Below are 16579 nucleotides of genomic sequence, written 5' to 3' on the forward strand. Positions count from 1 at the left end.
ACTTTGTGATTTTCTTAAATTTTCAGTTTTATACTTTCCAGAAATCCTTTTCCTACTCCTTGTGATCGTCCTTCACTAGAGTACAACGTGTCAACAAATTTTATTAATTTTAGTTCATATTTTTTACTCAGTAATGTATCGTGCACTTATTGTTCAGTATTACTAACAAGCTTGATTGCATTTTCCTGCTCGCTCCGTCGGAATCCAATTCTGCCCTTTACTGTGTGTCGTTATTGCTCAGTCCTGTGGGTTCGCACAGAAATTCACTTCATTCATTTTTTTGAGCAGATAAACATTCGTGATTCAACTCCAGTTTCCTACAGTGTTATACAGTCATTTTTGCCCAATTTGATAAAGATTATTTATGATGAAATATTATTTCAATAAATTGCCAGGTAGCAGTTATTGATCAGCCCGCCTGTGTGCTTCTAGCAGATGCGGTGAATGAAGCTGATGTAGGTAATCTCGAAAACACAAAACTTTAAAAATCGATATCTCTGGAACGAAACATATTCATTTCTGTCGATAAGTGATTCTTATGTAAAATTGACCAGGGAACACGATGGTGAGGTCAAATAAAAAAAATAAGTTGGGGTGTTTTGAGATACGGCCGTTTAAAGTTTTCAATTGCGCAATACAGGTAGAAAAAATAAATTAATCAAAATTTTGATCACGGAAATGGATTCTACGTCCAATTTCCTTCAAAAATAAGTTTAATACTGACCCTCTAAGATTTGTGGTTCCTGAGTTATCGTCGTTTGAAACTAGGAGGTTTGGGCAAAAATCGCCAAAAGTCGATTTTTGGGGAGGTACAAAAATGGAGGGGGTGGTCCGATTTGGATGAAATTCGGGATTCTTGCTTGTTTTGATAGTATCAACAGCCCTGCCAAATTTGAGCAGGATCGGAGAGGGTAATTTTCAAATGCTATTCCGCTTCAGATGGAATGACCCATATCTAATTGCATAGTTGAATATAAATTTGATATATTTGCTTGAATATAGAATAACAATGTGCCATAAAAATCATTTTCCGAAAGATTTGTTATAAAATTTTGAAATAGGACATCTCCAAAATCCTAGGTCCGCTGAACCGTTTTGTCGATATGGATGACGTTCACCGCCTGGACGGCCATGTTTGGCGTCAGGAACGTCGCCAGCCGGTCCACCCCGGTGCGTGCCAACCGGTCAAACGGATAGCCCATCGCCTTCTTGTCCGGGTAGAGTCGATCGCGCACGCCACAGTAGGACGCGGCATCGTTGCACGTTCCGACCAGATCCTGCACGACGCGATCCTCCTCGTAGTCGGATACCATCACGAACAGCTCGGTTGGGAAGCCTCTGGAACGCCGCTCCGGAACGAATCAGGTGGACTCAGGTCAGATCAAACGTTCGTTTTGACCATAAACAGTCGCTGGTCGCGGAACAGCATCGGCTGGCCACGTTCGTCGTTCTTCGGCGCCATAAAGATGCGCACGAAGCCCATTCGTTGGGCGTCGGAGTCGTTGTCGATTTGAATGGTGAAAATAAATGGAGCGTGCTGAAGGTGAGTGAACCTGTCAGAGAAGGGGAAAAGATATAACAATCGTTGAGAAATGGTGTCAAGTATGGTAACGGAGCGTGCTATAATTGGAAATTGATGCGAAAATTTCCATTTGAAGTGCATTCTTGAAGTTGGAATACAGTTTTCATTAATTTTATGGTGTTTGTCGTTCCCGTAGATGAAAACTAGGACGGGGGAGGACAAAACTTTTTCAATTAAGTTCCTATGACTTCTAGGATAGCTAGTACAGCACTCCATAACGTTGAGCACGTACTTTGAACGAGTGTAAAGTGGACGATTCCAAAAAATTAAATCTATTCATTGCTTGTAAATAACTCTAATATGGGAACTGACATTTGTCGAACTACCTGTTCATATTTGAATTGTTTTTCAATGGATTTGTAAATGTAGAGGGAAGGAAATGAAATAAGCATTTCGAAATGACTATTGAATTTAAATATAACCCATCTCCAGTAAAGTGCAACTCCAACTTCGGGTCCTCAAAAGGTGTCCAATTCATTAAAACGGTGTCCTTGTTTAACAATATAACATTTGAGCTTATCCCCCGCCAGATCTTAAAGCCAACAGTGTGCAGCAGAACTTGTAATTCAATTGGAAATGTAGATTTTGACAATTTGATTTCCATCCCATCGGTTCTGTCCCCGCATACCCAATTGGCTCCAATTTGAATAATCTGTTGCTAACAGATCGTGACATGGTCCCTTTTTTCTGCTCTCACGCTCGACAAAAAAGGTCATCCAGCAAATGCAACAGATGTTTTGCCAGCTCTGTAAATTGGCATCTCTCCAATCGATTTGTCCAATGCACAACAAGCATTCCAGAACGCACAAAAAAGCGTTAAGCCTTAATTCCCCGAGTTTGTCCCTATGCGTGTTCCCAATGCCAGTGTTCAATTGTCCTTATATAATTAATTTAACAAGCCGTTCGGCGTTGCTACTAAAACCAGATCAAATTTGCATTTACGCTTCAGGTTCTGCTACACATTTGGGAAAACATTCGATATTTACACTGTTCAGCGCCATCTGGAACCATTTAGGCTGTTTCTCACCCACTTTCGCAAACCTACACTGCCGTTCTACGCATAATTGTCCCATGTCAGTTTTGGACGATTTTGACTTTATGACATTTTTAAGTTTAGTTTGATGTGTACTTTAAGAAAAACACATAAAATCTGGTACTTTGTTCGGAAACTCATTGAAAACAACACCAAGTCTGTTTGTCCCATCGTTGTACTTCTACGCATAATTGTCCCACCAAGTATTTTCTTACACGGAATCATTAGTTTTACTAACCATTATGCCTTGTTTATCTGTTTTATAGCAACAGAATCACAATTAAGGGTGATAAACTGCTAACTGGGGCGATTAGGGACACATAGGGCGAATAGGAACCCACGGGACAATTATGCGTAGAAACACAGAAATCGGTAAAAAAATTTCAATCGCGTTTTTCTCAGTTGCACTTTTTTGAACATGGGACAATTATGCGTAGAACGGCAGTACACGTGGGGTTAATTTCCGGTTCCAGAGCGGGATGTTTGCCTCAGTAGGATGAATCATCCTCGGTGTTACACTGTCTCACCGCATTAATTAGAATTTGATTTATTTCATGTGGCCACTAGTTTGTGGTGGTAAATTTGCATCAACTTGGTCATTAAACAGCAGTTATGTGGGATGCTGGTGGACATGGTCTAATTAACGTGTTTCTACTAATTGGTTCATCAGCGTGTATCCTTTAACTGCTAAAATTTCACCTGAAATATAAATAAACTTTTTTTTGTTAGCATATATAATATAGAGGAAATGGAAAAAGTTTAACTAATTTAAAAAATATCAGTTGAATAATATGGTCCAGTTGAATTATGTTTCAGCTTGGCCACGCCGCATAATTCTTGTTGTTAATTTTACGCATGGTGTTTTCGATAATTATATTTCTGCTGATTGGATTTATAGGTGATGTCACAGAAAGCCAATTCATCACGACTGATTGGCAATTTATAGCACCTTTACTTTGGAACTGTAATACATGTATTTGATATAATTCGATCCAACTGTAACTTAGTAGTGAGGTTTAATTTCCATTTCCATCAGACTGAAATGCGCTACCGAAGAAATTAGTTAAAGATAGCAAAGTTTTGAAGCAGAATTATGCATCAAATGAGCGTGCCCCAAGTAGGTACAACGTAAAAAAAGTAGATTAATCCTTAACGACTTTTGAGTCCTTTACCTGGTATGTAAATAATCTGGACGTAATTAAGTATTTTGCATGTCCAACCAATTTATGGGGTTGCGTTCATAATTAAATGCACTCAAACAGACAGCGATGCATAAATTTCTCATTAATCCCAGTCAAATCAAAACTCACCTGGCGTAAACGTTTCCCCTCGGGACAAAGTCCATGCCGCGGGACAGGTCCACATCCGACTGCTGCCAGAATGTGTGCATCACGTTATCCGGAGCACCTTCCGACTTGACGGCAATTCCCGTCACCGAAATTCCTTCGAACGTCAGCTGTAAAGAAATGACGATCAATGGATGTGTTGGCGCAATAATGACATTCGTACGTCGTACCTGTTGCTTGCTGTACGGCGCCAGCTTAATCTTGTGCTCCTGGAAGATGTCGTCAATGTACGCGTGCCACCGGTAGAACACTGGATCGCGCATGGCCGTGGCCACGTCACCCATCACCCCGAAAGACTCCAGGTGGCGGTGGTCCGGATCGTGCGTGTACGACAAGAACACGTGGCCAGCGTTGTGCATGTCTCCGTACAGTTGGCGATTTGGTGATAGAATCGACGATTCGATGATGTTGCCCAAGACGTCGATGCCCTTTTCCTCGTCCAGGAAGATCCGATTGCCGGACTCGTCCACGACGAAGCCCTGGTGGACGGCCTCGTAGATACGGTCAATCCAACGCTCTACGTCGGCCACGTCTTGCTTGATTTGGTCCAGCTCACGGTTCAGATCCTTGATGACGGCATTGTCCACACGACCGGGCCAAGTTCTGCTGGCGACCAGCGAGTCCAGCTTGGGGAAGTAGCCCTCGGCGATGGGTTCACGGAGGTTGTTCAATCGCTTCACGCGCTGAAGTCGGTTGCACAGCCGTTCGAAGTTGTAGCGCGCGATCAGCTGCGAGTGCATGTAGTAAAACAGTTCTCCGCGACGGTCCTTGTCCACGATGGCTCGGTTCGAGGCATCGAACGGATACACCAGATGCCAGTGCCAGTGGTGCAGATTTACGCCGATATCCTCCCGGAAGTACCACAGCCGGTGCTCCTCATCCAGGTCCGACGCCGTAAAATCCTTCGGGATGACGATCGGCATTCGCATACCTTCGGGCACAACGGTGGCTTCCTCGCGGACCTGCTCAAACACCTTCGAGTCAATGTACTTGTCCGGGAAGACCTCCACGATCGACGGTATGTCCAGGTTCTTGGTGTCCCGACGGTGCAGCAGTGCCACCGACAGGGCATAGTTGAAGAGGTACGGATTGATGCGGTCCCGCGCAAACACGGCACAGCTCTGCAGGTCGTCAATGTTGCGCATACCTACACAGAAAAAAAAGTTGAATTTTTGAATGTTGAAAATTTGGTAGGTTGCATATTACCACTTTTTTTGAGTAATATTACATAAAAAATGTGTAAAATATGAACCTGAAGAATATTCATCAAAAACTGATGAAAATTCATCATTTTCTAAGGTAAAATTAATAATTTTTTTGACACAAAATCTGTCACCATTTCCAGATGAATATTACCATTTTTTTCTATGTATTGAAGACGGTAATTACCATTTCGTAACTATATTTTTTTAACTTGATAAGGCCTTCGTTATAAACACGGAACCTGGCTGAGGATTCTTAACCACCAAATTAAGCTGATTGGTTCACGCTGTAATTAGATGTGATGGCATCTTTTTTCATCTTTATTTGCATATTAACTTATCTCATCCAGTTTTAATGTATAAAGTAACATAAGTTCAAGACGTCATTAGGCTTTAAGGCCTTAATAAGCTTCCCATTAAATGTAAAAATAAAACGATATGATATTTGCAATCATTTTTTCTTCCTCGCAGGAAAACATGAAACCATACCTATGTTTTTCAAAAGAAGCACATCGATTTGGTGTGATTCGTGCAGTCGTTGGAAATAAAATTTTCCTCGCTACTTCCACGTGTCAGCACAATTTTTGCGGCGCAATTCGGGCTCGTTCCGATGAAGTCACATTTCGGGAGAAACATTTGAAAAAAGCGCATGAGCATTTTGACAGCCAGAACAATTTTGTAAATTCCCAGTTACTGCTTAAAAAAATAGTTCTGGCTTTAAAAATGCTTATCCGCATTTTTTAAATGTTGCTCCAGATTTCCACGTGTCGCGATCCAACTTTATCCAGAGCTTGTTTGCGAACTAGAACTATTAGATCCCAGAAAACCCATTTTGTGTGACGTGATGCTGATTGCTCCACGCTCTGAGATTTGGCAAAAGTGACGGTGGAAAATTGCGTGAAATATGAGCTGCCTGTCAGGGGTTTCTTTTCGTTGCAGTTGGAATAGGATATTAGAGGATTATCAAATTCAGCCAACGGCAAGTAAGATAAAAAGTCTAAAAAGCAGTCAAAATACTTCAACTTTTGATCGTCACAGATCTCACAAATTCAATTTAAATCCTGAAATATTCAATAAAACCAAAAATACTGCATTGTTTTCACTTTTCATATGAAAGAAATTTAAATCCTGTCGTGCTATCTTGACACACCACCCTGAAAATTGATGTAGGGGAGAGTGGGGAGACTTGATCCCCGGGGACACTTGATCCCAAGCCTGTATCTCGTCAGCATGTGGGTAAAACAATTAGCTTTGTTCTAGAAAGTTGGGCGAAATTGGCTAAAACTCATTGTAGAAAACAAAGAAAAAAAAATTAAAAATGTTTAGATAGAGTTACACACATTTTTCTAAAAAGTGCTCCAACCCGGTCACGAGATTTTCTGGCAGAAATGGTTCTGCTAGAATCCTGCTAGAATGATTCTAGCAGGTCTGTCATAATTTTGTTAGAAATGTATTAGAATGTTCTAGCAGGGCGAAATCTGTAAGAATTCTGCTAGAACTTTACTGGAATGTTCTGACAGAACATTTTTTCGCCATCCGGTTGGTGGCGAACAAGATTTTCGCCAAAACCGCATGTTTTCCGACGATCTTTCTTTTTTTTAAGAATTGACAAGAGGAAAGGTGTTTCGTGAATCTGGTAAGTCGGTGCACACAAAATTAAAAAAAAAAATAAAGAAAAAGTCACATGATTCTGTTTTGGCAAGCCGTACAAATCTTCATAGGATTCAACAGACAATTCCGTTAAATCTTATGTTCTTTTCTTTGTTTTTGCAGAGATCTTCAAAGATGGCTGAAATCCGTGAATTCTCCGTTGAATATGAATACATACAGAAATGCCGTCGTTCGCGATTATGTCGTAAGCTCGGTCGCAAGCATCGCATGCGTATATGTTGGTCGATTCTCCGGATGATGAATGGCCACGCACTCGGAACGCTCGGAACTGACCGAAGCCAGTAGTGAATATTTATCCAAGGAAGACTCATCGCATTGCATCTGATTTTCACTGTGTAATAATTTTGTAAAGCGAGAATAAAAATTGTGTTGATTAAATAAAAAGTAACTCAAAATTTATTAACTTTTTTCCCAGATCAATAATTCTGGCAAAATTCTAGCAGGATTCTAGCAGATTTTTTCCAACTCATTCTAGCAAAATTCTTACTGAATTCTAACAGGAGGCCTGTCAGAACAGTTCTAGTAAAATTCTAGCAGGATTCTGACAGAACCGATTAATTTCGCCAGCTCCTGCTAGAACCGGTTATTGCATTTGAGCTAGAATTCTTTGAGAATTCTAGCAAAGTTCTGGCAGGATGATGGCACCGTTCTTGTAAGAATATTTTCGCTCTGCTAGATTTCTGTAAGAATCCTATGAGAACGCCGTGACTGGGAAGACTTCCAAGAGATCTTTTTTCTTTGTTTTGATAAGAATAGAAAACACTCAAAAACTATTCAAAAAATATTGTTTATACATGAATTGTTTGATAAACATATCAACTAAAAAACCCTTACGTATTTGACGTTAAAGTTATCGTCATACTATTTTTACAATCAATTGTTTAAAAAAGTGCGTTTAGGGAGACTTGATCCGTGCATTTTTACAGTCACTGGAATCAGCCTCAAGATCAAGTAATTAGCTGGGTTTTCGTACATAGTTTCCTTTAGTATAGTTGTGCATAACTTCCTGCAGTTTGAACCATTTTTCAAAAGTTTTGTAAACAAAAATTACCAGCTTTTGTAAACATGCTCAATTTTGGTCCAAAAAAGAAAATTTGAGGTTTTTAAATTTTTTGCCTGCTAAACTTGTTATATTTTGAACACAAACGTACAGGTTTAATGTAAAATTGCTGTAACTTATAGAAAATTAAAAGTTTGGATGAATAAAAAACATTTTCCTTAAGATTTCTTCAAAATGTTGAAAGGGGGATCAAATTACCCCCAACATTTTGAAAATACCGGTTTAAAATATTTTTTTAAAACGCTTGGCATGATTCGAACAGTTTTTGTAATGAAATACCCTTATCAGCCAAACATAGTTGAATGTTTAAGCTTTCAATTCATGCAAAAAGATCGTAGTTTTGCGAGAAATTGACAGAGTTATGTGCGATACAAAAAAAGGGGATCAAGTCTCCCCACACTCCCCTGAGTGCGACAATCCTTACTCGGGACTTCGGCAACCAAATTCAACTTTGGGACAATGCTCAGAACGGTCAGCCAAACAAAACGTGATTGTTTTAATTCAAGGTCAAACATTAAACGCGTTTTTCTCGGTACGTCGAGATGACGAGTGCGACAAAATAGCACGACTGCGTCTATGTAAGACTTTTTTTACTACTCGTACTGACTCAAAATCTTGGGCTCCGCTCTCAACATTGACAATTTTGTTTTGATTTTGGATGGGCAAACCTTCTCCGATCGCGAGCTTTTTTCTTTTAATCTGGTAACTGTAATTTTTAACTCACAGTATGAGGACGGTTATCAACTTGGATGGGTGAGGACTGTTTTCCACTCGGATGGGTTAATATTGTCCGTTTCTCTCGAAGGTACACGCCGCGTGGCATTTCAGAATGTGCCTCAGACACTGTTGTCAACGATTTTCTCCACTTTTGGTGCATTAAAAACATACCCGGCAACATTGCCATGCAATTTGAAGAAGAAGATCAACAAAAACAAAACGCGCAGTATAGGATTTGACAGCGCGCATTTGCCGAAAGTGCGGCGCGTCGTTTCAAGGCTGGTATGCCGCGTGGCTTTTTCGGGAATACGCACAATATGGGAATGAAATATGTCCGATTTATGATTACCCAAAATTGAAACATACGAGGAATCTACATTATGCAAAATTTCAGCTATGCACCTTTCCAGTATTGCCCTGACGTGGGTGAACATCGAGTAAAAAGTTGCCAAAAAATTGGCGAAAGTGGATGAAACTCAAACAAGTTTGCATCCTCAAAAGTTGACGAGAGATAAAAAAAATATCTCTACCAAAACATCATCAGAGTACGACGCAGAATCACGTGCAATATCTACTTGCAGATATTTGTGTAGAACTTTGCAAGGTTGATAAAAAAAATGAAGAAGAACCGGGTAACGCACGGCTTCAGTTCTGGAATGCACTTTTCAGAGCAGACAAATCCAACATCGGATAAGCTTTGCTGCACTAGTAGGTATACAGTAGCGTGGTTCACGGATATATGAAAAAAGACAAAAGTGTTCAATTTCGTTTGCATCAACCGGAATTTTGAAGTACTATGACCCTAAAAGCTACCCTGAAAATTTGAGCTGATTTGGTTAAGGTTTAGTTGCTCCAGTTTAGATCTGAAGTTAGAATGGAATTTCAATAAATTTAATAGATTTATTTCTCACTTTTTAACTTTTCTTCTTGAAAGTTTTCCTCAACCCGATAAAATTTTATCATGTAATAGTTTTCTTATAGGTTTTGATCCGGGAAAAAAATTGTAGAACATTGATCCCGAAAAGAAACAGGTTAATTTTTTGAGCATATCTGGAATATTTTTTGAAAGTGTCCAATAAACCAAATTTTAAGTTTTTGCCTGAACCAAAAACTGGAAATTTGGTTTATTGGACATTTAAAAAAAAAAAAAAACTCCAGATATTTTGAAATTTGGCCGAAAAAAGTAAACTTCAAAAAACATCCTGTATCTTTTCCTGAGCAATTCCTAGCACTTTGCAATGTTCCACATAGTTGTTTTCCGGATCAAAACCTTTAAGAAACCTTAGAATAGGAAAATTTGACAGGGGTTTGATTAATGTTCCACACTAACTTCAAATCAAAACTGGACCTTATCCAAATGAGCTCAAATTTTCCGGCTCGCTTCTGGGGTCATAGTGCTTTAAAATTCCGATTGATGCAAACGAAATTGAACACTTTTGTCGTTTTCATATATCCGTGAACCACGCTAGTATATAGTTTTTTTTGACGCTAGTATACAGCTAGCTTTTTGAAATGTTGGAATTTTGTTGAAACGAGACCATAACCAATTTCCTTAACGTTAGAGAGGTGTATATTTACCTGTGCAGCGGATGGATTGGTTCGAGAAAGTCTTTTGAGAGGATTACTTATGACTGGCATTTGGGTCTGTTTGCACAACAGGGCGGAATTTTGCTTCAAAGATTAATCTTACACGATGGCCCGCAGTTGAACTTTGCAGGTTAGGAATTTGGGTGGAATAAAAAATCTGATCACGTAACTGGAAGCAAATTTCAAAAGAAATGAAAACGTAACCAAGTTAACAAACTGTGAGTAAAAAATAGGCAGTGCGTGGCCGAATGGTTACGCTGTCCGCTTTGTAAGCGGATGATTCTGGGTTCGATTCCCATCTGCTGCAACCTTCCATCGGATGAGGAAGTAAAATGTCGGTCCCAGCCTTGGTTGTTGTTAGGCTGTTAAGTCATTCCAGATGTAGGAGCCATCTCCATGCCATAAGTACAAACACACACCAAACCAAGCCTACTCCGGTGGAATCGCTGGCGGCGGTTGGACTCACAATCCAAAGGTCGTCAGTTCAAACACTGGGGTGGAAGGTTCCTTGGAGTAAAAGAGGTTTGGGTGCTCTCCCCATTCAAGCCTTCGGACTCCTAGGTTCGAGCAGAAACTTGCAATAGAGACCACAAAAGACCCGGGGGTCGTTAATGTGGATGGTTTGATTTTTTTTTGAGTAAAAAATAGATGTTCTGTGTAAGCCGAAGCTCAATTTACTGTTACTATTTAAAATCACTCACTGAAAAGAATAAAATTCGTCAAAATGTGTTTTTTATGTATTATTTTATTCAAACACAAGCATTTTTTATTTTGTTCACGTGTGATTTGGGATTTCCTGAATGCATAGCAAACTAAGAATAAAAAAAATCCAATTATATCAAACCTATGTTTTTCTTTATACTGAAGGAAATGGTAACAAACTAAATTGGCACAGATTTTTTTTTCATGGAATTGTGGATAGAAAGCTTAACACTTATGCAGAATGCAATTTGTTTCAAAATGAAAAACATCAAAATATTAAATTACTGTTATTTTATGAAATTGACCGGCAAGAGAAATTGAATTCAATAAGTACAAAGCAAACTTTCAGGAAGTCGGCCATATCTTTCCAGCGGTAGTGTTTGGAGTGAAAGCGTCATTTTTATTCCTGTGAACTGTAGGAAAAGCTTCGCAAGAAAACTATTAGAGGGCAGTGAGAAAAGGAAAAATAATTATGCAGGCTTTTGCTATCTTTGTAGAACAACAACATTGAACATTTCTTAAGTCCCGGGTTTAATGATATAGTGTCAAATCAGAGTTTGTTAAAATTGAGTTCGTTCAAATTGAGGGTTTTGCTTGGCAAGCTCAACTTCTAATTTAATTTTTGCAATTCCGTCGTGAAACTACTTACTTTTCCTGTTATTCTTGAACGACGAAATAGCCTACTTTTCTGTACCAAAAATAACAGAATCGAATAGCAACACTTTTCAAAATAAATGCTGAAAAGTGTTACTTTTCAGCACTCAAATGGGTGCTGAAAAAATGAACTTTTCAGCACTTGTTTCGAAGAGTAACACTTTTCAACATTTTTTTGATTTAAACGATTTATTGACAAAATATATGAAAATTTGACATAAAATTTCATTCAGTGTGTGTTTTTTGGAATTGCAAAAAATGTTGTATGGAACTCGTTGCAAAACTTGATTTTTTCAGCACTCTTCGTATTTATCCAACTCGGTGAACCTCGTTGGATAAATGTACGACTCGTGCTGAAAAAATCCTCTTTTTGCAACTTGTTGCATAAACTACTATTAAAAGTTTAAAAATTGAAACTACCAGCCATGGCTTCAACATTTGAAAGAAAACAGTGTATTAAAATAAAAATAAAAATGCATTTAAGCATTTAAGAGAAAAGATTGCTTTCGGAACGATATTTGTATTTTATCACGTACTATCGTTGGAAAATGTAACATATTAGTCTATTAGTCGTTGAACGTTAAACGTGAATTTGAAAGAAAAAAATGTTGATATAGAAAATTCTAGTTGTTTGACAAAACAAAATCATGCTTTTATTATTTATCAGGAAACAGGACATAATGAGAGTGGATCGAATATTGTATGTCCAAAATGTTACATTGTATTCTTCTTTTAACTCAGTACCTCCCCTGCTGGTGGTGTCAACAGCAACTTGTTATTTCTAATGACCAGCCCGTTTCGCAAATTGGATTGCTATTGAAATCACTCTCGCCGAACCGCGCCGTAAAAGGGCACCACGATTGTTGCGATGGAAACTCCCCCACCAAAAGTCGATGCTCATCTTTTGAAAAAGGAGATTTCCATGAAAACGGAACATCCTCCCCTCCCCAATCTCAGACCAAAATTGAGCTGTTTATAATTTATTGCTGCGTGGTCCTCATTAATGAAGCTTCAAAGACTACGAAGAAATGCCGGGACTTTCTCGGAAGCAATCTTGCGGAAGTAGAAAATTAGGCACTATTGAGCCCGTATTAGACGGTGCTTACCCATGAAGATATCGATCAGCCGGGCGGCAATCTTTCGGTGACGTGGAATAAACAGCGAAAATTGTTCCTGCCGACCCAAGGACATCGGGATGCGCAGATCTGGCAGGGCAATGCTCCGAACGGGGATGCGCTCTTCGGCCTGATCGCCGAACCGGTTCTGGATCTCCGGACCGATCGGGCGGTACCGGTCTGTGAGGTAGTTGTCCGGAACGTCAAAGATAGCTTTGCCCTTGCCCATGAAGATGGGCTCCCGGGGACGGTCGTACAGCAGCAGCAGGTTCTTTTTGTGTATCATGATGGGGCAGTAGGGAAAATTCACGGACACTTGGACACTGACACGGTTCAACGAGAACTAACGGTTTGTGGATGACCTGCGGGCACTTTTTATAGCAAAGTCATAACGTTCGAGCCGGGTCGTGTTATCCCAGGCCATGGCCATTATCAGTTGCGTCATGCGTTTTGGCCGTAGAGCAGAGAAAGAGGTCACTGCCTTATCCTCGAGCGGACCGGCCGAAACCGCAGCCATCAGTGATAATGACCTGCACAAACTTTTGTCCAATTAAAAGTACTCAGAGTGAAATTGTGCGTGAAATGCGTTCTAACCAGCAAGAGATAAATTTCTACAAATTCATTAAAACTCACAAATGTCACATTTGCTATAATGGCTGTTAGCAATTTTATAGCACTCTCCAAGTAAGTTAAAGAACACCCCTAGGTTGAATCTTTCTATACCAGGAAGCATTTTTTTTTTCAAGTAGAAAAACCGCAACATGAACTCGACACTCAGCATGGGCACCGTTTGAACTTGTGATTTATTTATACGATGTTTAATCGTTCTGTTTTCGGTTGGTTCAGTTTTTTTCGGCACTGTGTCTGTGTGGGTGTTCTCAGAGTGAGATAAAAACTTTCACGTAACAACTTTGCTTCTGCCTCGTGGGCTTGTAGCACGGGGTCAATGGCAAATTTTGTGCACAGTTTTGTCGGTCTGCAACCTTGAAAATGAGTTTGTGGTTGAACTTTAAGATTGTAATGAGTCAGCTTTTTTCATAGAGTAAAAGAACAAAAGAACAAAAGAACAAAAGAACAAAAGAACAAAAGAACAAAAGAACAAAAGAACAAAAGAACAAAAGAACAAAAGAACAAAAGAACAAAAGAACAAAAGAACAAAAGAACAAAAGAACAAAAGAACAAAAGAACAAAAGAACAAAAGAACAAAAGAACAAAAGAACAAAAGAACAAAAGAACAAAAGAACAAAAGAACAAAAGAACAAAAGAACAAAAGAACAAAAGAACAAAAGAACAAAAGAACAAAAGAACAAAAGAACAAAAGAACAAAAGAACAAAAGAACAAAAGAACAAAAGAACAAAAGAACAAAAGAACAAAAGAACAAAAGAACAAAAGAACAAAAGAACAAAAGAACAAAAGAACAAAAGAACAAAAGAACAAAAGAACAAAAGAACAAAAGAACAAAAGAACAAAAGAACAAAAGAACAAAAGAACAAAAGAACAAAAGAACAAAAGAACAAAAGAACAAAAGAACAAAAGAACAAAAGAACAAAAGAACAAAAGAACAAAAGAACAAAAGAACAAAAGAACAAAAGAACAAAAGAACAAAAGAACAAAAGAACAAAAGAACAAAAGAACAAAAGAACAAAAGAACAAAAGAACAAAAGAACAAAAGAACAAAAGAACAAAAGAACAAAAGAACAAAAGAACAAAAGAACAAAAGAACAAAAGAACAAAAGAACAAAAGAACAAAAGAACAAAAGAACAAAAGAACAAAAGAACAAAAGAACAAAAGAACAAAAGAACAAAAGAACAAAAGAACAAAAGAACAAAAGAACAAAAGAACAAAAGAACAAAAGAACAAAAGAACAAAAGAACAAAAGAACAAAAGAACAAAAGAACAAAAGAACAAAAGAACAAAAGAACAAAAGAACAAAAGAACAAAAGAACAAAAGAACAAAAGAACAAAAGAACAAAAGAACAAAAGAACAAAAGAACAAAAGAACAAAAGAACAAAAGAACAAAAGAACAAAAGAACAAAAGAACAAAAGAACAAAAGAACGAATTGCATAACGCAAAAAAAGAATTATAGCGAAATTACAATTTGTTTTTATTTTCTCTTCAGTCCAATAAACGAAACACATCCCCGACAAGAATTGATTTCCTTCGGGCGATCAAATTGGTTTCGATGCTTGTGCCGTAAAAACCTCAAACATAATTTCCACAAACGTCAATTTCATTCCTGGAAGTTTCTCCGAATAACTAACCAACCAGCAGCTGTGCATCTCAAGACGCAGAACGAAAGGAGCAAATTTTCTCTTCTCTATAAAACATTCATTGGACGTCATTTGACAAATTTCGTCTTTAGCTGTCCCGCCAAGCTATTTCCAAAAGACAAACGTTGTTCGTCGTTTTGCTCAACGTTCATCCATTGGGTGTTTTTTTCCCTTCACAAAGGCAGCAACTTTTCTGACGAATTGTTCCAGCTGTATAGCAATAAACAAGCCAGAGGAGAGAACAACCTAGCGAATGTGCCATCAGGAAGAAGAGGTTTTCCTGTCAAGTCCGGTAGCATCAAGAGATGCTGCATTTTCCACCGAGTACCTACCTTTTATTCGAAGAAAATAACAATAATCCTTTTGTCGTTTTGTGAGAAATTTAGGTCGTCGGCTGCCTCGCATCAAGCCTGAATGGAGGTAGTCACATTTTTCATAATCTTGGTTTGTGTTGCTCTCTTTTCTTTGCAGTTATATTGCCATCGTGCACCCACTGCGGCATCGGACGTCCCGGAAGAAGGCGCGCCTCTTCCTGCTCATCATCTGGGCCCTCAGCTGCGTCCTGGCCGCGCCCTGCCTCATGTACTCGACTGTGATGACGAAACGGTAAGATTGCTGTTCGCTTCCGAAGGATTAGGGGAAAAGCACTAATATTTGGCGACAATTTCAGGTGAAAATCCTTTTCATAAGGTGCTCGCTGGAAATACATGCATTTCCTTCTATTTCTTTTCTTCGCAGCTGAATAACCCTTGAGTGTTCAGAGATATTTCCGCTTACTTGATCTTTGTGTCCAGGTGGGCGGAACTCTGAGAGACTATTGATATTTATCCGATTCATGTATTAGAGAGTGAGTGTTTTAGTAAATTTCACAGAATTCGTAATCTGGGACTGTACATCTGACTTTTTCTTGTTCCATATTTGACTTTTGAAGTTATAAAATAATTAGGAAATTTCATATTTACCTAACTCATTGCATCTTTTCTTTCGTTCACCCATCCAAATGATAACGCCCCCAAGTTGATGATGCTCGAGAGTACAATGCTTGCAAATGGTGTAATTTTCAGATTTGGGTTTTTTTTCTTGAACTCTGGGGAAATCACCAGATTTGCAATTTAGATGTTAATCAAGATAAATTTGAAAATTCTTTGGACATGTGAGATAAACGGATTGAGCTGCTCAATTTAGTTGATTCAGAATCACGTTTTTTTATTATGTTTTAACATTGATAAAGCTGATTATTGTGCACAGCTATGCCTGATGAATTTCTCAAGACAAAAAGCTGATGAAAAAAAAGCACTTAAGCCGTTTATTTTGGTGTCTGCATTGCTAGAATTGGCTAAGTCTCAAAGTGATTTTCTTTAAACGGTGGAAACAAATTTTTTCGCAAAATAATCTGCCGATTTTGCGGAGGGGTTTTATTCTACCCTTTCGTATACTGCCCGCATAATTGTCTAATTTTGTTTTGGTCAATCATGACTGATTGCCACTAAATAGTCTATTTTTAGTTGATATTCCAAAAAACTTGCTTATAATATTATTTGCGTGCAAAAACTATAACAGCGAAGCAAAATAAATAGAGAGCCTATACGGAGAGGCGAAATGTCACTCTCAGGGTTCCAATCGAACTGTCAAATCG

The 16579-nt window shown here is 38.7% G+C and overlaps 2 protein-coding genes across 2 annotated transcripts in view; one reads left to right on the top strand and one right to left on the bottom strand.

The window, feature by feature from the left end:
- The window catches only part of LOC6047624 (tachykinin-like peptides receptor 86C), a 195399-nt gene that overhangs the window by 68577 nt on the left and 110243 nt on the right, over positions 1–16579 (top strand). Inside the window, exon 5 of the mRNA XM_038248917.1 lies at positions 15415–15549. Coding sequence (XP_038104845.1) covers positions 15415–15549 — 135 coding nt within the window. The remainder of the gene's footprint in view (positions 1–15414; positions 15550–16579) is intronic.
- On the bottom strand, positions 967–12994 carry LOC6039374 (phenoloxidase 2). The gene is given in 5 exon segments (XM_038248916.1): positions 967–1327; positions 1330–1553; positions 3926–4071; positions 4132–5108; positions 12661–12994. Coding segments are annotated over 5 exon segments (1893 nt in total). The 5' UTR covers positions 12956–12994; the 3' UTR covers positions 967–1076.

Source organism: Culex quinquefasciatus, chromosome 1 (assembly GCF_015732765.1).
Source record: "Culex quinquefasciatus strain JHB chromosome 1, VPISU_Cqui_1.0_pri_paternal, whole genome shotgun sequence".
In the NCBI taxonomy this organism is placed as follows: Eukaryota; Metazoa; Arthropoda; class Insecta; order Diptera; family Culicidae; genus Culex; species Culex quinquefasciatus.